General features: G+C 34.0%; 2 protein-coding genes across 2 annotated transcripts; one reads left to right on the top strand and one right to left on the bottom strand.

Moving 5' to 3' along the window:
* Positions 1–365: 365 nt before the first annotated feature.
* LOC105346767 (dihydropyrimidine dehydrogenase [NADP(+)]) lies at positions 366–23,366 on the bottom strand. The gene is made up of 23 exons (XM_034456234.2): positions 23,131–23,366; positions 20,263–20,373; positions 20,066–20,148; positions 19,316–19,403; positions 19,003–19,164; positions 17,714–17,910; positions 17,336–17,417; positions 16,766–16,853; positions 16,104–16,211; positions 15,533–15,702; positions 15,173–15,383; positions 13,492–13,676; positions 12,913–13,128; positions 12,312–12,476; positions 11,774–11,842; positions 11,022–11,105; positions 10,579–10,699; positions 10,193–10,455; positions 3,142–3,321; positions 2,889–3,035; positions 2,502–2,585; positions 1,961–2,072; positions 366–1,686 (listed from the first exon to the last, which is right to left on the bottom strand). Exons 1-23 carry the CDS (start codon positions 23,170–23,172, stop codon positions 1,544–1,546), a joined length of 3,111 nt encoding a protein of 1,036 aa, XP_034312125.2. The 5' UTR covers positions 23,173–23,366; the 3' UTR covers positions 366–1,543.
* On the top strand, positions 4,782–8,055 carry LOC117684383 (E3 ubiquitin-protein ligase TRIM71-like). Its single transcript, XM_034456238.2, has 2 exons — positions 4,782–4,887; positions 6,098–8,055. The coding sequence occupies exon 2, from the start codon at positions 6,098–6,100 to the stop codon at positions 7,841–7,843; it is 1,746 nt and encodes a 581-aa protein (XP_034312129.2). The 5' UTR covers positions 4,782–4,887; the 3' UTR covers positions 7,844–8,055.
* Positions 23,367–23,737: the final 371 nt, after the last annotated feature.

The raw sequence follows: 23,737 nt of genomic DNA, 5'->3' as shown, positions 1-23,737 counted from the left end.
ATATATCCAACGATATGACATGCCTACACAAAAAGTGTGTTAAAAATTCAGGCATCTGCAATTCATAGTTGCTGAACAATTTTGACGAAAATTTGTTTGAAAAATTAGGCTAAAATTAACAGTCATCATCTAACAGGAAGTTGACGTCCAATTGGTACAGAAATATATCCCAAGATATTGCATGCCTACACAAATAGTGTGTTAAAATTTCAAGCATCTGCAATGAATACCGAGAAAAACATGAGAGAAATTTTTGTTATCGACAGACAGATGGGCGGACAGACGGACAGACAGACATACAATGATAAAACAGTATACCCCCTTCTCCTTCGAAGCGGGGGTATAATAACAAATCACGTTAAATATATATATCATGCAATTCTTTATTTTCTATTTGTCACTACATAATACAAACATTAACCGATTAAATTCACCATGAGCAATATAACCAAGTTAACATCATCAGAATAAGTGAATATGCTGTTAAAATTAACACAATATTCTATAAAGTAAATACAAGATGCATTTTAAGAAATTTATAAACATAAATGTAAAATGCAAAATGCCGGTTAACCATGTAAAATCAAACAAGAAATACCTATATGGTTTAAAGTTCTAACAAAAAAGCAGATTGGTTAAATTAAAGTTTCAAAAGTACAGTATTCTAGCCCAGCTATTAGTTTAATTATACGTTAGCCAAATTTTAATACTGGTACTCCTGTAAAACCAGTTTCAAAATATTCCCACAAAAATACAAACAAAATACAAAACCTTTACGTAAAAAAGTTACAAAACATGTTGTCACAGTGGATCAATTTACTTTGCATTAAGAAAAATATATGTTGTTAACTAAACATCAATTTAAATCAATATCATGAATTGGAGGTAGACAATCAAAAGACACCACCTCAACAGCTTAAAATAATGGAAACATTGCTGTCTTCCATAAAAACATGGCAAAATTAACTGTACCCAAACTCAACAGCTTAAAATAATGGAGACATTGCTGTCTTCCATAAAAACATGGCAAAATTAACTGTACCCAAACTCATGTACCAGTGTAACTTATTTATACATTATTGTTATTTATACAAAATATTTTTTTCAACCAAAATTGAATTACATTGTGTGATGCATTCATGACATGTTGTAAAAAAAACCCCATCTTTTACATAATTGAATACATATTGGGTTAAAAAATCCCACAGAAAAGAAAAACAAATAGGACTAAGTCCAGAATTAAGATTTCCATAACAAGAAAAAATTTCACTTTGAAAAAAGATTTCTAATTTGATATCATAACAGAACAATCGTTAGTTAAATGACTAGGTTTCACACCAATCTCTAACTCAAGAACCCTTCCTCTTCCAATATATATAACATCACCCTATATATAGCTACCAATTACATCATCTACTAGGATATGGATTTCAACATTTTTTAACAAAGCTACTTTATACTTCATGATCTAGAAAATAGAATAAATATCATACATATACAGTCATTGAGGAGAATGGTTGATTCTTTCTTTTGATTGGCCGGTTTAATTGGTCTCCATGCTGACTCCTGGCAGGCGATTGTTCCCTGTGCCTAGAGGGATGCCTCGCTTTGGTATGTAGGGCGTTGTCCTGGGAACCATGCTGATGCAGTCGATGATAGGACACACAGACAGACACAGGGTACAACCTGTAATGTAATGGCGGGTAAAATTTCATTTTATGTTAATGCATCAAATATAAACATACTTTAAGGTACACTCAATTTTTATGTCACACAAATGCTAAGATTCAAATTTTTTCCCTTATCCTATCTTGCTCTACTATCATATGGCAACAATATTTTCTAGTTTTCAATAAAAATTCATCTTTTACGGATTTTGCATTAAAACTTCATTTTCATTTCTCATATTTGATAGACAAAGTTTGGGACTTTGGTATCAACTGCATTAAAAATGAATTACCTGTGCAATCATCTGTGACAGTAGGGAGATGAGTCTGGGCGTCAAACTTGATGGCCTGGTATCCGGAGTCATTGCAGGTCATGTAACATTTCCCACAGTTTATGCACATTTCCTGCAAATAATTACCAGTATATTAATATTAATGAAAAATAATCTAGATTGTACAATGTTAAAGATCATGGATCACAACACCATGACAATTTACCTTCAGACTTAACATAAATACTGTCTGATTGAATGCCTGTGCTACAATTCATGATCGGTCAAGTTATTTAAACCCCTAACCAAAACTTGTTCTATTATGGAATTTTACAATGAATACACAAATGCAGAACATGGAAAAGTGGAAAACTTTCAACTACAAACGATAATTCTCAGTTTACACCAATCAACACAAAATTTGAATAATTCCCCCCCCCCCCCCCAATGCATGGACTGACTAGTAATATACAGAAGATCTGTAAGTCATCTACCGTAGATGATTTGGATTGTATTTGAGGTAAATAATTTTTCAAACCATATTTATCTCTCTGTTTATTACCTCATCAATTAGTGCCACCACCTGTTCCTGATTGTTCAAGTCTCCATAAGTCCCGATCCTGGATAAGGCCAGACCAATGACATCCTGAAAATGAGAATTTAAAACTCTTCTTAACATGGATATAAATTTTAATCACTTTTTAAATGCAGCAAGACCTAAATAAAATAATGAAAATGAAGTTACAATTAAAAACATAAAGTAAGGATTTGATAAAAAAGAAAGAAAGAAAAAAAAGAAGCTACCCCACAAAAGCAAGAGTAAAAGATACAGACACAGAGGAGTGAAGAAAGATTAGACTTATATATAAAATCATTCTTTAAAGAACTTTCAGTTTTTCCAGGTAACATATCAAACAGCTGATATATCATCCATTTAACAGAAAATTACCTTGACCCTGGGTATAGGCTTCTTCGGGACATTTGCTGGTCTCTGGGGCTCTGGCATGTTCTCTTCACTTAGCAGGTCTTTCTCTTTGTACAGACGGTCCTTCAGTTCTTGTCTTTTGGCCAGATACGGACCAAAGGATGGGAGATTCTAAAATGAAAATTTCAGACTTCATTCCTTGTTTTCATATTATTAAGGCCTGGCATGCAAAAAAATATAGTTAAGCTCATCTTCATTAACTTCGTAAAAGACTGACCTCTCCAATTATATCTTTTACTTTCAGGACGGGTTTCCCCAGTTGGTGGGGTGCAGTAGGGGGACTCTGACCATCCCAGTTACGAAGTTCCTCCACGCTTCGAAGGTACAGCAGAGTCTTGAGTCCTGTGATGTAGTCATCTATCACTGTGTATTCCTGATTGTGAACGGCACTACACACCTGAAACATTTAAAAAGTAAAATTACGAAATTAAAAAGAGATTGATTAACAAAATTCTTCTAAACTAAAACCATTTAAGGGTTTCTTTTGCCCAAATTGACTGAATTGCATTAAAAGAGTTTTCGAGTCATGAAAATCTATTTGTGTCAAGTTTGATTTATGACTATTAAAATGAACAAACAATTCAGACCCTTAAGAGGTAATCTATAACTTTAAATTATTACCCCAAATTGTTCACATACAAATTAGCAAAAAAGGGAGGCTATATACAGTAATACTCGCTTACAGCAAAGTTTTAGGGACCAATGGATTTACTTTGCTATATCTGTAATTCATATAACGAATTTTTAACATTTTTTTTTCAAGATAAGTAACATTTAAATTGTGGTTACTGAGGCATGAAATAAACAAGTCAATGTGACAGCAAACCGGGTTTTCTTTTAAGTGAACTGTATCCATAATGTATGTGAACCCTGAATTGACAAACACTACCTACCATATCCAGTGAAATAAAGTACCCTATATGCAATATCCCCCCCCCCCCCAAAAAAAAATGACTAAGTTCAAAAGCTGGTATTTTTTCCAGAAATTATCAGAAATCAAAATCCTAGCAATATGAACACCTATGATATATGTACAATTCATTTGCAAAAGAACAACTTTTTATCTTGAAAACTGTAGGAGGAGTTATCCATACAATGAAGGTACCCTATTGGCAGCCGCCCGCCCGCCATTTTCACCATTTCAATAACCAGATTTTTCCGTTGGAAAACCTGGTAAAATACTTTTCTAGAAACCTTAAATAATTGCATGTTAAGAACTTTTGAAAATTAAATATGTCGATTGGTATTTCGTAGTTAAAAAGTACATGTAAAACAATTCATTATAAAAGATGGAAATTCTATTATCTTACACCTCTGTGAGACTTGACAATCAATTTGTTGTACCAGTATTCAAATTCATCATTCCTTTTTTTCAGAGTTTGTTATAACCATAAAAGTTTGCAAGGATTTGTTAAGAATTTTTGCCAGGGCCACCACAAAACTTCGCTTTATCAGAGATTTCGCTATATCTGTGTTCATACTACCAGTAAATGAGTTTTATTGTATTTGAATAAACAATTCAGATCATTAAGCGGAAATCAATAATTTTAAATTATTACCCCAAATTATTCAAATACATATTAGCAAAATAAAAGGGAGCAATTTCCCAATATAAAATCATCATCTTTTTGTAGATTCTGAGTTGTATATATTCAATATGTTCGGTTTGACTTTGATGTAAGGAGAAGGCTAAGATGGTTTGAGGCTGCTGCCTATTCCAATAAATTTTATTGAGTAAATTAGTGTTTAGCTTAAACTAAAAAAATATCAGCAATTCAAATCAAATTTAAAATCAGGAACACACTGCCCACAGGTAGGCAGACTGCAGGACATTTAAATCTATTTTAATAGGCATCCAGGAAGTAAATTACAAATCTCGCCAACTCTCGTTTTAATCATTAATTGGTTTCCAAAGTCTGTTGTGTGAATTTCCTTCCACTACATCAGAAAATATCTTTAGAAGGTAAGGGGAGTGTATTTAATTATAGACAATGAAATGGATACAAAGCACCCTTTTCTAGAACTTTATAATTATAAACACTAATAATTTTGTAACATCAAAGTCAGGTGACATACAGGGCAGGGCTGAAATCTGCAAAGGTGGAAAGGGTTCATGAAAATGGAAAAATACATCTCACTTATATTTTCACCATGTAGTGAATAAATTTGTTTTGCAAAAATTCATTTATGAAATTTTTAAATTGATTGGCTTTTGGTTTTGTTTTTTTTTTTTGGGGGGGGGGGGGGGTGTTTGGGGGATGGGGATGTAAAATGGGGAAGTTTGGAACTTTGGGGTTTCATCTAACTCTTTATTACAATAAAACATTTGTTTATTACCATAAGTTTACAAGATCCAAATCCAAAAATATATAAAGTTGTTGATTTGAACAATTTACTTTCACTTTAGTTTCGTGGCAGTGAGCTGGAAATCTCTACTGTCAAGTCATATATAAAATTCTTGTTTGAAATGTTGTTATTTTCATGATACAAATGTATTTCAACAAATATTTAGAAAATTGACTTGAAAATTAATAGGGTTGGTCCTTTTACCATGCCAAAAAAGTGTACGAAGTTTGATAAACATTCGTGTGAGGGTTTTCTTCGAATCTTGCTTATAAGCACAAATGTGCGCGCACAGCAGCAATGCTATATCCCCTTCGCAACAAGTTGCACGAGGGGATAATTAAACTTTAAACTATTTAGATTCAAGTTTTAAGATGGTAAATGTTTATTCTCTCAGTTAATGTGTTGTTCATAGTGGGTATATATTTTACTTAAAATTGCAATTGATTAAGCGAGTAATGAACTAGAATGCTCACAGATTTTTTAAAGGATACAATGACAATTTAAAATTGGGTTTCGGTTAGCATCTCCAAAGTTTTGTACTTTTTCATAAATTGAACATTTCAGTTTATTTCATTAAAGAGTTCCAATGTATATAATTTTAAAGATAGGTTTTAGATAATAAAATTCTTATTTTTATCTTGATACAAAAACTACAGTAGATTTCACATCCAACTCATATAAATCATAAGCAAATTTTTTCTTCAATTTATATCTGTTAAGGAATAAACATCGACCACTTCGAATACTGAATAAAATAAAATTGGAATATGAAGATGCTGTTGTTGTTGACTTACAGGTTTTATTTAAAATAAAACATTTTTATACAGATGGCATCATCGAAATTCAGTGCACCACCAACAGCCCAGCACTATTTGGTGTGTGGTACTGATGATTGTGAGAACAACTGTCAGTTTTACTGCAATCATTGTCACCAACAAATGTGTGCACAATGCAGAGATCAACATCAGAAGAGACCAAATACCAAGAACCATGAAGTGGTCCCTTACCAACAACGCAAAAGGCAACTTCCTGAAGTTAAATGCCAAATCCATTTAAACAAAGACGTAGACATGCTTTGTGAGCAATGTCATGTTCCGGTATGTTCAAAATGTGCAACCAAAGATCATGGCGGACATACATTTATAGATTTAGAGACAGTTTATGCAGAAAAATGTGCTATTAGTCTGGATGAAATCAACAAAATTGAAGAGTACTTCCTCCCAACTTCACAGGATTTACTCAAATCTATTAAGAAAGATTCTATAGAAATAAAGAAGATCATGGACGACATAAGAGCATTAATGAAGGCTGAAGCTGAATCTCTGAAGAGAATGGTTGACTCAGTCACGTTACAAAAAATAAAACAAGTCGACGAAATAGAAGAGTCACTCCAAGAAGTGTCAAAATCCCAAGACATAAAGTATAATGGCTACATTTCTTATCTCCATGAGCTTGTTAAGAAGTTCCATGGCTACCTTTCGTCTAAAGATATTGAAACCCTTATGAGTGAAATTACAACAAATCTAAAAATAGACCCCATACCAGAGCTGGTCAAACCAGTCCCTCCAGTATTTACTGCTGGTCAATACAGCAAGGAGGATGTCACCAAACTACTGGGTAGAGTAACTGTTCCTGACACTAAACCAGAAAACAGAGAAATAAAAACCATGGAGACTCCCTCTACACAATTGAAACCTAGAGGGAAACAGAGTAAACAAGACAGAGAGAAATCTGACACAAAACCAACACTGTCTCTGTCTTCCTCTGTCAACAAGGTCAGGGAGTACACAGTACCAGGTGTAAATGGTGTATGCCATATGTCACTAGGTAAATCAGGCAGACTCTGGGCCAGTGATGTTCGTGGTAACCTTGTCCAAACAAATCTACATGGGAATCTGCTACAAAAGATACAGACCAGTGGTAAACATGGCTACCACACAGTCACACAGGACAAGGATCTGATCTATACAGACTGGGAGAACAAAGTCATCAATAGGATAAAACAAGATAAAACAACCACTGAATTTAATAAAACAGGAAACTGGATACCACTCAGCATACACTCCTCCCACATCAATGGGGACATACTGGTGGGGATGGTAAAGGGTAGAGATGCTAAAATCACCAGGTACAACAAGACAGGAGAAGAAATACAGAACGTACAGTGGGACAACAAAGGACAGGAACTGTATAGTAATCCTCGCTACATCACAGAAAACATCAATGGTGATATCTGTACATCAGATTATAAAAAACATGCTGTAGTGGTAGTAAATAAATCAGGACAACACAGGTTCTCCTTCACAGGTCAGGGGTCAAAGTTTCTTCCCTATGGTATTTGTACTGATCTCCTTGGTCACATCCTGGTGGGCAGCATTCCTTACACTGGCTTTCCAAAGCTAGATAGCGGAAACACTGTTTATCTTCTGGATCAGGATGGCCAGTTCTTGTCTTTACTACTTACACAAATACAATGTCCCTGTAGTTTGTGTGTGGATGATGAGAACAATCTTTATATTGGAGAAAACCAGTATTTTAATAACACAGTGGCTGTGTACAAGTATTTACAGTAACTCTCTATTATTACCTTGATTCTGATACAGTACAATATATCAGATTATTTTGAATATAAAGTTAAGAACAGTAATAGATTTGTGTACAGTCATGCTGAAAGTTTTCTACTGAATAGCCAAAAGAATTGATATGAAACAAAAACTATAAATATAAATCTTTCCATACAAAGTATTTTAGTATTTTTAGGGGGGACAGCAAATCAAATAGAATTTTTTTTAAAAGCAACAAATCCCATATCTGTGTCTGTATACTTTCAAATGAAATGTCTACTCAGTTATTGAAAATGTATAATTAACATCTGAAAATATTAAGAAACAAAATTAATGGTGTTTAGAGTAACGAGAAAGCCAAATTACAAACATTTACACACTTACAGTTATCATAAATCTATCTTAAAGAAAAATCTTCCTATTGTTTATATTTATCATAAATGTTCACGCTATTGCTTAATTTTCTGAAAACTGAAAAAATTCTTGTTTTGATTGCCATTTAGGAAGCCATTATGGTGTTCAAAATTTTATTTAGTTTTGAAATTGGCCTGTGACTTGACTTGGGAGCAAATAAATTTTTTTTAAGTACCAATGATTAATAAGATTTTAAGAATGTGTTTTACACTGAAAGGTGAAAGCAGCTATATAGTTTCAGTGATAGCACAGACATTGACATGTTGATAATTAATATTGTCTATACACAGATTTGATAATGACTGGATATTTTCTCCCTGAATTTACATGTATATAGGGCATGTACTTTTTGCAGCAGTTCATATTTCTTAGCCTGAGATAGCGCTACAATGATGGTATGGGGAAAACGGTACATCATTTTCTGGGTTTTGTGAAAATAAATCATCTGTTTGAGGTCCACGTTTTAATTTTTGTGCCTTATGCGCAGGATATATTGCACATAATTTAATACTTAAATGTCATAAAAAGCAAATACAGAGTGGAAAGTTCAAATACACACTTTATCATTACAATTCTAATCTTAACGAGGCCGAGTACAGAACGAGTACGCACACTTTCGCGCAGCGTTTCATTTATATTGTGACGTCATCTTTTTGCCTGGTTGACGCCATGGCGTGGTAGTTTCAACTGCAAATATTCAGCGAAATTTGTTGAAAATATCACGTTTGATGCATAAAATTAATGTTATATTGTGGAATACACATAAATGTCTCGAAGTATAAGCTATATTTGGGCTTGGGTCGAAATCGTGAAAAAGGTTCAGCAAGCCTAGCCCTCTGTCACGTTTTCTTAACCCGCCTAAGTACAGCTTAATTCATATATTTCAAGACAGTAACCATGTATTTTATATTAATGACCCTTAATATGTGATGTTATATATTCATTTATTACTTAAATATGTCTAAATGTTTTCATAATACTATAAATATCAGCATTTCCGCCTTTGTCAAATAAAAAATAGCCATTTTCTGACAAATCTGGGAAATTGAGCAAACAAAAAACAACTTTGATAAGACCCCTGGATCAAACCAGGAGGTAAAAATTTTTTTTTTATTTGACCATTTGATGCCTTTTAGCGATAACTTTAATATGTAGAACAGAAAAAGAAATCCCTAGGGCAGAAGTTTTTAAAAAAATGTAAAAAAGAAATGTGAGAAAATGGTACATTTCAAGCAAAATCCCATAGGGTCCTATGTTAAAAATTAACAAACTTTGAGATGACCCCCTAAACAAACCGTGTGGTAAATGTCTTATTTTTTAATCTTAAAATAATAATTATATCAGTAGAAATTCATGTAAAAAATTTCATTCAAAAATCTAGGGCAGAACAAATTAGACCCGGCCTCGTTAAATCTAACATTCTATCTGAGAAGATAAATATTCACCAAGCCTGAAGTGCAAGGCAAATATTTTAATTCCAGGTTAGCTCAATCATGAAAAACCTTAGCAATGTTTGTTGAATTATCAGATTAATTACGTTAGTTTACATTAGGTTAAAGTCTTTGCCAAACATGAAATTTCATTGGCAGGCAAAAGTAGAGAAATTAAGTGTTAATGTAGATTCCTTATTTTGCGCAAGTACTTAAGTCCATGATCCAAACTTTCCCCCGATATATTCAATTGAAATTTGAAAAAAACTGTTAAACAAAGAATTTTTGATATAGTCAATTTTACAAGTTGAGTTTGACTAAATGCATCGTTTTCTTTAATTTTGATTCATTTTAAGTAACACCGACTCATAAACATTTTTTGAAATTGCTTTTGTAGAAAAAATATGGATTTGTTTCCCTACAGTGTTTAGTTTGTCATTTCCTCCAACAGAGAACTGTAATACACTGCAATTATCAACATTCATCTAGGGCCTATAACCATCTTACATCTTACCTGGAGAACAGTGGCTCCACCCTGCAGGAACTGTAACCCTGCCTCTGCAGAATCGATGCCCCCCGTGGCCAAGATCGGGAACCCAGGGAGTTCCCTGGCAATGGCTGTGACCGCTCGGAGAGCGATGGGTCTGATGGCGTTCCCTGACACACCCCCATAGGTCGTGCGGTGATCCTTGCCAACATTGGGCCAAGCCATGCCATTGTTCTTCAGACCCATAAGGCCTGACACAGTGTTTGTAGCGGTCACTCCATCAGCATTACCTAAGAACATATCAATTCAAATCATTTACGAAACAAGCCACTATTAAACAGTACTTGAATTGTACTTTTTGTTATGTTGTGAAATTTGAATTTTAGAATCTTATTGTTATTTTTCATTTTTACCTTCATATGCTGCTTTGGCAATGGAGACAATGCTTGTCACATTTGGAGTTAGTTTGGCAAAGAAGGGAATTTTGACGGCATCTCTTACCCAGCGACAAATATTTCTCACCAACTCTGGGTCCTTGAAAGAAATTAATATAAATTCTTTGGTTAGGTTTAGAGATGATATATTGTTTGGGCTGGGGGTTTGGGGAGTTGGAAGTGGGGTTAAATTGATGATGAAAGTGAAAATGTTTAACATTTTCTCTAAACGAATCCAATTGAGATCAGTAGATTTTGTATTATGATTTTGTTAAACTCTGATTTAAGCAATTTACTTAAACTTTTAAATCATCATTTGTCTGAAAATTTTTATTTGCATTGTTCGTATTATTGTTCATAGTAAAGATTGAACGAAAACTTCAAGTGAAGAGTTGTAACACCTGCAGGCCTGCATCACTCACCTGTCCACAAGCCAGCCCCATTCCTCTCTCTCCCATTCCATGGGGACATGACAGATTCAGCTCCAAAGCATCAGAACCTGCAGACTAACGAAGACATTAAATATAGATATCAAGAAAATTTATACATAAGGCATATCTGAAATAAAAATGTACTTGAATGTACTGCAAATTACCTGTTATCTGCAGCATCTGGTTCTCAAAATATCCTAATTTTTTATTTTAAAAAAAACTTATAGTCACATCTTTGCATTCTAATTTGGTGATATCAAAAATGTTTTTGATATGTATTAAAATCTAGTGCTTTGGATTTACATCTTACTATTATGAAGTTCCAAAGTGGTTGTACATGGATGTACAATTTACTTAGACACTAGCACTTTGCAAAATTAACAAAAAAATCAACTTATTAATAATTGTATTACCTTCTTTTAAAATTCAAATTTACTTTAAATTCATGATAACAATAAATAGTCAACTGCTATTGCTATAAAAAAAAGACAGCATTTTTAACTGAAAACCAACTTTTATTCATATTTGTGAGTTTGTGAGAGCTTTGCTGTGGCAAATTTTTCTTGCCATGACTGTCCTCATATGTCTCTGGTATACTATTTTTCATATAATAGACATCTTGATTGTAAAAACCAGTGTTTTTTTCTGTTAATTGCAAAATAAAGTCGCAGCGAATAACATTGGTTCACGGTATTCAGCAGGAATATCTGAACTGCTGCCGTTTTCACAACAGTAACTTTTACCTCAGCCATCTTGGCCAGTTCTGTCCAGTCCTCTTTGTTGTAGCTACACATGATGCTGGCAATGACTATCTGTAAAGGGACACAGGGTGACATCAAAATTTGAATATACAGTATAAATGAACATACACATGTATATCAGAATGACATGGTTAATCTTATCTACATACTTACAATAATTGAAATTGTTATATATATTTTGCATGTTAAAGATCATTCCAAGGACATAAAAGATTTATGATTTTGTTTAAAGTTATTTTTGTAAAATGCAGTGCAGGGATGCATTTTACAAAGAAACTTTTGACCAAATTATTCATTCATCAGCTACCAAATATTTCACTTTTATACCATGAAATTTACAAATACAGATTGAGATCATTTGGGATAAATATTTTCAGATATCAAATTTTTCATAAGATTGCTCCATGAGACTTAATTATAAGATTTTTGTAAAAAGTTGCCCTGCCTCTCTAAAAACACAAGTTTTACTGACAAGAACACTTGCTATTCAGTTAACAAAATGTTATACAGTCCAACCCACATGTTCTGGGAAGTCCTTCTTGAGTTCAGTGACACTCTGACACCAGTAGGCCGCTGTCTTCTCACTGATCAGCTCAATGTTCAAGTATGACCCCTGACCCGGTCCATAGATATGACCTGATGTTGTTCCCCTAACAATTCTGGGCGACACATTTGTCACAATGTCCTATGGAGAAATGGAGTAAAAAATAACCACAAAATAAAATAAAAATTTATCCACACATACATTTACTTAACATAATTTTGAAAATTGAATTTAGAATAACAACAATTTTATTTCAACTATCAAACTGATATTAATTATAAAGAAAGTAACTTATATCCTTATCACTGAAATGAGTTTCTTAAAATATTTTATACATCCCTCTCATACACTCTCTAAATATGGGGGTATGATACATGCTGGCAATAACAGTAGAACTTAGGTACCCAAATCTACTCAGAGGTGAACAGATTTACCACTGGCTGGGTTAGATTCTATCCATTCTTAAGCAAAAGGGTAAAAGGTGTACAGTTTATATGGTGTAAAAACATCTGTACTCCATGTACTATGGAACAAATAACATATCATCATGTTAATACAGTATCTAAAATATTGTCACCTTGTCAAGGGAAAATGTCTTGGTCAGGGCGAATCCCCACCCAGCCTCGAAGGCCCGTCTAATCATGGTACTGCTGGTGGTGGGGGTGGCGCTGGCCAGGCCATACGGGTTGGGGAACTTGAGTCCACACATCTCCACACTCACATCCACTTTATCAATGGGGGTGAAGAACTTGGGCAGAGACGGCTTGGATGGAATTGGAATACCATGCAATGCCTACAAAATATTTCACACTAAATTTTTTTCTGAAAATAGAAACATAAAGTGATCTTGCTCAACAGTGGTTTACTATTGATAATGGACAGAATATGCTGTGAACTAGTGTCACTCAACTTGATAAAACATTTTGGTAGTTTGAGTTGTCAAGAAAAAATACATATAAATTGTTTTTATGATACAATATAACAGACATGTATACATGTACTTTATATAAAAGAAATATTACTGGTACATAAATAATGTACATATTATATTTGACAAAATACAGTAATTCAAACAGGTTATACACAAAGTCAGTAATTTGTGTTTATCGAAATCATTTAACAAGTTTGCCCAATATTTTCATCATCAAGCACAAACCTGCAGATACTTGTGAATGTGCCAAGATGCTTGTTTCCCGTCATTGACAGACTCTACTGTGGTCTGTGCCACCCCTGCTAGATCCCCTCCACAGAACACCCAGGGCTCGCTGGTCTGCATCGTCTGCTCGTCCACCTCGGGCGCCCCCCACCTGTTCATCTTGACTGGACTCATGGCATCAACCACTGATAAATGTGAACATGAAACTTAATAGGAAATCTTTCTAGACACAGTTCATTATTCCTCCTAATATAATGATTATTATTTATCTGAATAGTATGATAAATTTTCGAGAGAATTCTATGGTTAAAGAATTAAAAGAAAATGTAAACAAAGGAAGAAATTTTATTTACCTATAAATCATTAAACTGTATCATAAAGTAATTTTATATGATGCATCAAATAAATGCTAAATATTAATTTGCAAGAAGACAAACTCATAAATGCCTGTACAGGGGTAAAATTAAAAATTTCAGAGAACAGAATGAAACAGTTGTCAATGATAACTGTGCACATAATCCAAGAGCTTAGAGTAATGAGATAACTCAATTGGATATATTTATTTACATCTCCTCTACAAACATATGTATCACAATAAGAATAAAATGCAATAATTCTTGTTAACCTCTCCAGCATTTTTTTAATACCCAATACCTGTTAAAGAATGAAGGATATTCACAGGAAATAACAAAACAACAATTAAGGTTGGTAGCAGGTTTAAAATTTTGCACCCTCTGCGCACGGTATTGCGCATTACTGTCGTAAAATGCAAATGTAAAGTAAAATGTTCAAATATACATGTTATCATGTAACGTTTTTATTTTTAAAAAAATGACTTATCAAAAAATTATATTTAGTGAAAAGAATCGTTAGAATAATGTCAGAACTGACAGAAGTATTTTAATCATCTCGCCGCTTCTTCAAAATCGACGTTATTGTCGTCGGAATCAACGTCTTACGATGACGTCAGTTGATACTCTGACGTAACAATTGACAAAAATAAACGTTGTGCACCTTCTATTGCAGCGACAATGATTAAAATCAAAACTATAATTTGCAAAATAAAAACTTATACGTGATCCTTCTATGTTCTGTGTGAGTGGAAAGGTATTTTTCTTCTACTACAAAAAAATGAATTTGATTCGTAAACATCCTTTTTTTTTTTTTTTTAATACATTTCTATATGTAAAATGGCTGGCACGGCACGTTTATAGGATCAAACTATGAGGGCGGATAGCATAAAAACCATCCGATCAATTTTGTTTAAATTTGACAAAAAGTTTACTTATATGTTAACCTTTCATCGCTGAAAATTAAAAGAAAATCGTATGTTTGTAATTTTTTAAATATGAAATTGAAAATGAAAACCCTCATTTTCCTATATAGAATGTCGGTGATGAATCAGACATACGACTAAAATTTGATTGCGGCAAACACATAAACTATCCGGTCAGTTTACTTTATATTTTGCAGATAGTTTTCTCATAAGTTGGCATTTCACTGTAAAAAAAATTAAAGGAAATCATATGTTTGAAACATTCTCCCCCGAGACTCCTTAAATCATTTTTGCCTTAAAACTTAATCATTCTAAAACATGCATTCACATGTAATTCATTGTGGACTTTGTTATAAAATCTGTTTAAATTTATAAGAAGAATGGACAGAATTTTGTTTATCATACCATCAGAATCGGTCAGTCCTGAGCCAAAGGCTGAGATGATATAGTTTGCCTTGATGCGGATGATCTCTTCCTCGTCTTCCACCCAGTTTCCGTCATCATCCTGCTCCGTCCTGACAAACTCCATTCCCATAATCACTCCGTTCTTTGTCATCACCTTTCTGGGGGCCAAAAAGGGTAAAAACTCGCACTTTTCTTCTTTAGCCAACTCCATCTGTTACAACAACAACAAAAATTAATCAAATGATGAAAACTTATTAGTAAACATTTACCTATCAGATAATAAAATGTACTTGGCAATATGAAATTATTCATGAGTTCTGAATATATATTTTTAGAAATTCGTATTAAGAAAAGGTTTACCTCTTCGGGGACGGCTCTGATGTTGGTGAACCCCTTTCTGAACACAACATACACTCTCTTGGCTCCACACCTGAGAGCGGACGTAGCACAGTCAAAGGCCGTGTCGCCTGCACCCAGCACTATCACTTTACCAGACAGCTGAGGCAGCTTGGACTTACAACTGCACATTCCTATTCAAAGAGCATATAATCATTTTTAAAAAGCTAAAAATTGATCTGCCTACCGTACTGTAATTCCTCATTTTATGCAAGTGCTCAATTTTCAAATTCAGCAGTTTTGCATCAAATCATGAGAATATAAAATCGTGAAAACAATTTTTTAAAATAATTAATTTTAATATTGTTCACACTATCATGAAAATGATAGAAAGGTATAAAATTCAGCAAGAGGTGCTTCTGGCTATTTTAAGTGTAAATTAATTCCTTGAGTTTAATTAGAAGTCTACAGAATTTGAAAAAGAAGAAAAGAGATTCATTAATTATGTGATAAAATTAATCTTAGTGGTTAAAATGGTCTTCTTATTTTCCACAATAAAATAAAACAGGCAATGATAAAGGATTAGGTAGTCAACCTGCTTTGCTTGCAGCAGACACTTTTGGTAGAAAGTCCTTTGATGTGTAGAACCCCATGGGTTCTGTCAAATCAGCAAAAATCGGGATCTTCTTTGGGTTTGGCATTCCTAACAAGTGTCAAAATATTAATCAGGTAACTAAAAATCGATCATTATTGGCTATACAGTACATGTACTACTTTACATATGCCTTAAATTCATGAATATTTATTGTTTTCAGTTCAGTTCTCACAGTTCAATGCATTCTTTAGGTCACAGTTCATCTTTTCTTTTAAGTGGCATATTAAACAATAATAGTACTCTAACATTATCATAAAATAGACCTAATCATTTGCTCATCTGCCAAAGGGGCAAACTTTCAAAATAAAAAAAAAAAAATAGCATCAACTACACTGATCAGTATAACAAAATTTCAGAAATGTAATAATAAATCAATTCAACTCAATTACAACTTTAAAACTGTGAGTTACAAAGGCATATATTGTAACATATATCATATCATAAGCACATCTATATTTTTGCCACAGTTGTGTGCAGCTTAACAAAACAAGTCTTGATGTACATTGTTTACATGCAAACTGGGTCTTCCTTAATTTTATTGAATGGTGTAAGAAAATGTGTTATTGTTACTTGTAAATGTATCTGATCATTCTAATGATTACCTATGCCTAAAAATACTGCCTCATATCCTTCCTTCTTAAGTTTCTGGATGGTGATATCAGAAGTGCTAAGTGCTCTCCCTTTCTCAATCTAAAATGATGTATAGTTTATGCATTCACTAAACTGTTTGAATATACCAACAACACACTTATTCAGCAGCAAGACAGAAATCAATTTGTTTACTTCTTTTTTTGAAAACCATTCAGTTTAATAAACAGATATCTTACTACATAGAAATTACACAAAAATAGACAAGAGACAACAAACAGACAGACATATGGACAAGAGACAACAAACAGATAGACAAATTAACATGAGACAACAAACAAACAGACATATGGACGAGAGACAACAGACATATGGAGATGAGACAACAAACAAACAGACATATGGACGAGAGACAACAGACATATGGAGATGAGACAACAAACAAACAGACATATGGACGAGAGACAACAAACAGACATATGGACATGAGGCAAAAAAACAAACAGACATGGACATCAGACAACAAACAAACAGCCAAAGGACAGCCACAGGGAGTTTACTTTGGCATGTCTGATAAACCTTACTTTGACCCCTATATCTTTGGCAAGCTCCACCTCAAAATCCACAACACTGTAAGGTAAGCGGTACTGGGGTATCTCAGAGGAGCTGGAAAATGACCAAAAACTCGGGTGTAAATGATATCATAAAAGTTGTCATCACATACTACAGATAAGTAGGTCAATCTTGCAAAGAATCTATTAAGCCACTTAAAAGTTTCATTACTTCAAATAGTGTTATGTTATATATTAGTTAAAAATATTTCCTACACAGAATTACCTACAGTATACATAAGACATTAAAATATTTTAGGTGTAAACAACACACAAAAGAAGTATTGTGTTCTTAATAAACTTTTTTGCGTGTTGCTTGAAATATATCTGAATCATGAATTGTGTGTGCACCTCAGTCCTCCAATGTAGTCATGCTTTTCAAAGATGGTGAGGTTGGTGTAGCCCATCCTGGCCAGAAATGTGGCACAGCTGATGCTTGCCGGTCCACAGCCCAGCAGGGCCACCTTAGCCTTGTAACTATCGGGGAGGTTATCCAAAGGGGGCATGGACGGGTCCCTGATTTGGGGAATCTTCATCGCTTTGAAAATCTAAGTAAGAGTCAAATGTTGATGTTTCACAGGTTTTTTTTTTTAATATAATTAATATAATCTTACAGTGTAATAAGTGGTTATGTATAGTGCCTTTAAATATTTATCATATTCCATAATATTGATATCAAAATAAAATCTACAATAACACATTGTACTCGGTATGTTCTTTTAAAAAAATTTTAACCAGGTGTGATATTGTCTAAACAATTCTGTGTTTCCACTCTTGAAACCTTTTGAGTCACATTTTTAAGATAAGATTGTAAAGGTATAAGTCTGATAAGTTCCTTAACACAAAAAAAAAATACAAAGCAGTGCTTCCACAAACGTTCTGTTTACATATTGATATCACCCCTATAGCATGATGATAAAAACCTGCAGCATTTTAAACCTTAACACAAACAATACAAAAATGTTTGCCCCAATCTGCTCAAATTGCTTTAACTTTACTTCATGCACCTAAACGTCCAAAGGACCAATTAAACTAAAGGTAAAATAAAGAAGTTTAACCAAAAAATTTAAAATAAAAAAAAAACATGAGGACTGTGTTGTCCCCATCTAATTAAACTCATTGAGTGAAATATTAATTGAGTTGAACCACAGATATACAAGTGAAACATTAATAGTCACACAAATTTATATTTTTTTTTCAATTTTTAAAAAAAATTGTTAAATCTAAAAATTGGTTATAGATGTTTTGGTGACATCAAAAGCACAGAAAAACTTTTTATTAATAATTAAAATCATCCTCTTTGACACTTACATGCTGTCAATACCTTGAAGAGAATAAACATCTTTGACAAAAATACACTGGCTGAATTCATCACAAGTAAAAAAATGTTATGTCTGATTGTATAATTATTTGGTGTGAGTCCTTTCCTTTAAAAATCAATCTTTTTTTTTTTTTTATAAAAATTAAAGGTTATATGTAAAACAAATATGTTTATCTGAGACGTTAATAAAAATTTAATCAAACTGCACTAGTTTGAAACACTTTGTTTCAAACAGTGCTATATCCCACTTCATGCCCAGCAATGTGTTACAAGAAATTAATTTTTTTCCCTTATTTTACTGATAAATAGTGTTATTTACCTCAGTTGCAAACTGCTGTAACCCCCCAATGTTAATGGGACCTTCCTCTGAAGCGTACAAGTTGCATCCTCCCACACATAGGTCGGAGGTCGGACAGACCATTCCACATGTCAAGCCGAGGGGGTTGTCAGAAAGTATAGCTTTAGCTGCACCATAGTAGTTCTGAAAATGATCAAATGTAATCATTCCGACCACTGCAAATTACACCCACTTTATTTTCTTTACTATTTTTAAATTATAAAAAGATTTGTTCGTTGATTGATTGAAATATTTCTACTGAGTGTGTTTCAGAGTTCTAAGGGCTGATACACACCTTGTTTGCTATACTGGTGATAAAGGACTTGATGTCTAGCTGAGTGGGACAGCTTTTCTGACAAGGGGCATCTGCACATTTTAAACACCTACAATATTGAGTACATATAAACCATAGAATATAGTATACTATAGTAGTAGACTACAGAGTATAGTCTATATAGTACAAATAGAAAGGGTATACATTAATCCTCATTTTTGTAGGATGATCCATAAACATACCATTTACATATTCAATTAAGCTGATTCAAATTCCAAAGGATTCTTTGTCCACAAATTCAAGTACATGTTAAAAAAAAGATACCTGGGTACAAAAACACATAAAGAAGCTTGGGTCCAAAGGTGTTTATTTATAAAAACGCTTATCAATTATTCTCCAGAAAAATATGAAACAAAATTTTGAGTGTGTTCACAGTATTTTGCAAGGATAAGATGCAGTTTACTATGAACATCCGATAGAAAATTCAACACTCCTGATTGAGTACAGCTGTACTTGGTTTCATTGCCATGAAACGAAAATTCTGTCAAGCTATTCTACTTCTGTCAACATGGATATTTCCTTGAGCCATTAACAATGCAAGTCATAAATCATCATGTAGGTATTTTTTTTCAAAAATTTTCCGTGAGGAAATTGCAATGAAGTTAGTCAGCTGGTAGACAAAACTGACAAATATTTATGCCATTTTATATTGCCTCCTCTTAAAAGAAGCAGTGAGGCCAGCTAAGGGGAATCCTGTTCCATTTCCCTTACCTGGCTGCCTCCCTCAGGGCCCCTCGCTCACTCAGAGTGGTGTGCTTGATGTCCTCGAAATTGTTGGTTCTTGGCGGACAATCCTGTCAAATTCAGACACAAGTAGTGAGAGACACCTGTCTAAAAGCATTTGTGAAATACTGGTAATCAAAATACACTGGCTAATAATAACAACCCAGGCTGACTGGTCTACCTACCGAGCATCCTTTGGGGCTATTACGTTTCCAGTGCTTCTTGTTTTGTTTGGTGTCCGTGCTGGACACAAGATGTGCATATTTGATGACTTTAGGATTCAGTGCCAGTAAACTCTACAAATGAACAGCAAAAGTTAATCATAACCTTAAAGTATAGCTCAGTGTACCATGCAATTCATGACTGGGCATCATGGGCTTAACTTATTTTGTTATCCACAGACCTGTATGTAATTATATGATCTTGAGTGCTATGCCGAAACATTTTTTATGCAACATTACATCTTAAAACAAGCATTTGAAATTCAGTACTCATAAATGTTTTAAAACCACTAAATCAAGTCTGTATCATTATAAGTTTTATAACTTTACATAAGTTCTCGAAGGTGAAAAAAGATCTCTAAAATCATTGCAGCTTTCTAAAGGTTCTGTCGGTTACAAGATCACTCATTTACAGCAATCAATTGTTTTTTGCTCTGAATGGCATTTATTACCAGTACACAAATTTAACTAAATAAACATCTTGCACATGTATAAGCAGAGGTAAAAGGTTATCTCTCCGTTTGTCGAGACTGAGATTAAAACAAAGGTTAAGCTTCATTAGGTTTAATCATAATGCTTCAAGTATGAAGCTACAAGTAGCAAACTAATGTACTTTAATATGTCAGCTACATTTGTACATGTTGATTATATCATTGCATGACTCAATGCAAAGCTACCCTTGACACTAAGCAGTGGAGCACATGGATCTTGATGGGTTGATATGTTCATAAGAGCGATAAGCCTCTATACTCGAGTAACCTATGTCCTGTGCCTTGTACATCATATACCAGTGCTTGCGACTGCTTGATGCAGTGGACCAGTCGCAAATATCCAAGGACACAGGCATGGACTCAATTTGGTTTTCATTATTTTTTATTTCAAGTTTCATCGACTAACATTATGTAAGACAGTGTAGCACAGGGTTGTCTCTAAAAATTGAAGTAGAAGGAAGAAATGAAAAAGTAGAACTGGGGGTCAGGGGGTCTTGCTTAAAACTACATTGCATTTGAAATGCATTATAATAGCCGGGTATTTAAGGCATTATATGCTGGGGAATTCCCAGCCCCTCTGGTCTTAAAGACAACCCTGGTAGCATTGCCTCAATATTTATAACAGAAATTCTGAAAGGTTTTGGCGAACTGCCTTGCAAAAGAGTTTTAAATATCACATACAAGATAATGTGTACTCCGGGTACAAAATGCACTATGATATATGTATTACCGAATGGACAATAAAAAATTAAGTAAAAGTTTTAGTACGATTAAATTTTCAATATCATCTAGTTCTTCCAAGATTGAGAGGTATTAATGACTGTGAATCAGAGTCGCACAATCAGGATGAGGGTACATTCTTATTTCATTGTATGATTTTGATTCAACAGGCACGAGGGCCATTAATGCTATTATACAATAAGATTACTTAATACCAGTACTTACTTCCTAAAGTTACAGCTCTCATTCAAATAAAACATCTTATACTGAAGTGTTGTTTGTTTGACATAATAAAGAAGTTGCAAGCATAAATATGCTTTGACCATGAAAATTATTTTATGATACTTGTCTTCAAATACTTTATCTATGGTAAGATCCTAATTCTGCAGGTGTAAATTTGGTATGATATATGCCAAGGTTTCGTGAGCACGATGCAGGTCAGAAACCCTTGGCTAGCAAAGATGTGTTGGAGAAAACACTATTCACATAAATAAGCTTTGAATTTTGTAATTGTTTTTCGTATCGATAACCAATTTTTAAATTGAAATAAAAAACAACTGGCTGGATATTAAGAGGAGTGGGTAGGGATAAAAATCTAAAGTAAACTAAAATTAGTTATTTGTGCCTAAATCAAATTCTTTTTGTTGCAGCCGATTGGAAAAATTACAAACCTTTTTGGCTTTTGACTATTTGGTCTGTATGCAGTTTATCATTGCAACTGGAAATTTATTTTTTATTATATTTTTCATTACCTCTTTGTATACGCCGGTTTCGTGATAGGAACTCTGTTTAGGAGGCACAAATAACTTGCGAGTTGAAGAGGAGGTGGGACACATCGTCAACGTAAACAATAGCAACGCCCCGAAAAAAGCTAGGTCTTTAAACATAGATTCAATGTTAAAACCGCAACTTAAATTGTTTTTAATTGAACGAGGAATGACTGAAGCAGACGTATTAAATGTCACCCTTAAATTTTATGTATATGTGCATATATAAGGATTTTTCAAAATGGGAATGGGTGTTGGACATTGCGTAACATTTTCTAAATTTTGTTCTTTATCAGTATAATTTTACCCAATATTCCTGTTTTGAAAAAAGTAATTCAAGAGAGAGGGAAATGTTCATCCCCCCCACCTCCCCCCCCCCCCCCCCAAAGTGTTTACAAGCATTTTCTCTGGTCCAGGCATTTTGTAGTTTTTTGGCAAAATGTCTTGATATAAAAGTATAGATTTCTGTAGCCAAAGCTGCTCTAAGAAAACCCACGTTTATGATAATCTTGTATAAGGTTATGGCAAGAAGAATTATGTAGGTTACAAAACATATTTAAGTGCACCATTCATTTTTTTTAATCGGAAAGACTTTAATAATGGGAGACTTATGGCAAAACCACACCCGCACCCCCTTTTACTACGCCCGTTAAAGTTTACAAGCGTGGCATTCAGGCTATATTGTGTCAGGTCAGCTTCCTAACCCAGCTTGACCCAGTTTACGGGCTCTGTGTTTTAAAAACTGCGCACTGTCCTAGATTTCTGTGCCTAAACTTACCTTTTGCAGGAAATTATGAAGAATTATTACACAATTTAAAGACAATCTTTTTTAGAATGCTAGTTAGTCGTGATACCTCAATATCTGGCACATCCTTGCTCACCATCCGAGATTCCATGTTTTTGAGATTGGAGGGGTTCAATGAGAAGTGGTGATCTGCTTCAGAGAAAATGGACTCGTCCGCATAAACATTACGTCACGTGATATCGGTCTGCTGTACTGACCGCAGATTTGACAACGAATACCGTATACAACCCCAGCCTAACGCGGAGGGTTTCCAAAAAGTGTGGGGAAGTCAATTTGCTCCGCTTCGGGGGAGAAATTTAGGTCTCTCTGCTAGTCAAAGTCAGTGTTTTCGGTCCACGCTCCCTACTAAGAGGAGAGGTGCGGATCAGAAACCCTTGACTTGGGAAGATGGGCTTTTGTAGGTAACGTTATGTTCAATAAATAGATACATCGCAGGGAAGACAGCGATAGTCAAACTTTTTGATTGTCATTGTTCAGTCTGTTGATCCGAGTGTTTTATGCGGTGATCGAGTGGTCAAAACTATTCTCTTTTGAGAATAGGTCAAAATATGCCGCTTGATTTGTAGAATGACTCGTATGCTTTAGGTAACAAACAGTTGAAACAGTTGTTAAATTCATAAACCACTCCAATCCAATAATTAAAACTGAAAAAAATC

Source organism: Magallana gigas, chromosome 7 (assembly GCF_963853765.1).
Source record: "Magallana gigas chromosome 7, xbMagGiga1.1, whole genome shotgun sequence".
NCBI lineage: Eukaryota > Metazoa > Mollusca > Bivalvia > Ostreida > Ostreidae > Magallana > Magallana gigas.
Note: the sequence above shows the minus strand (reverse complement) of the source record. Positions and strands in the feature narration are given on the sequence as shown.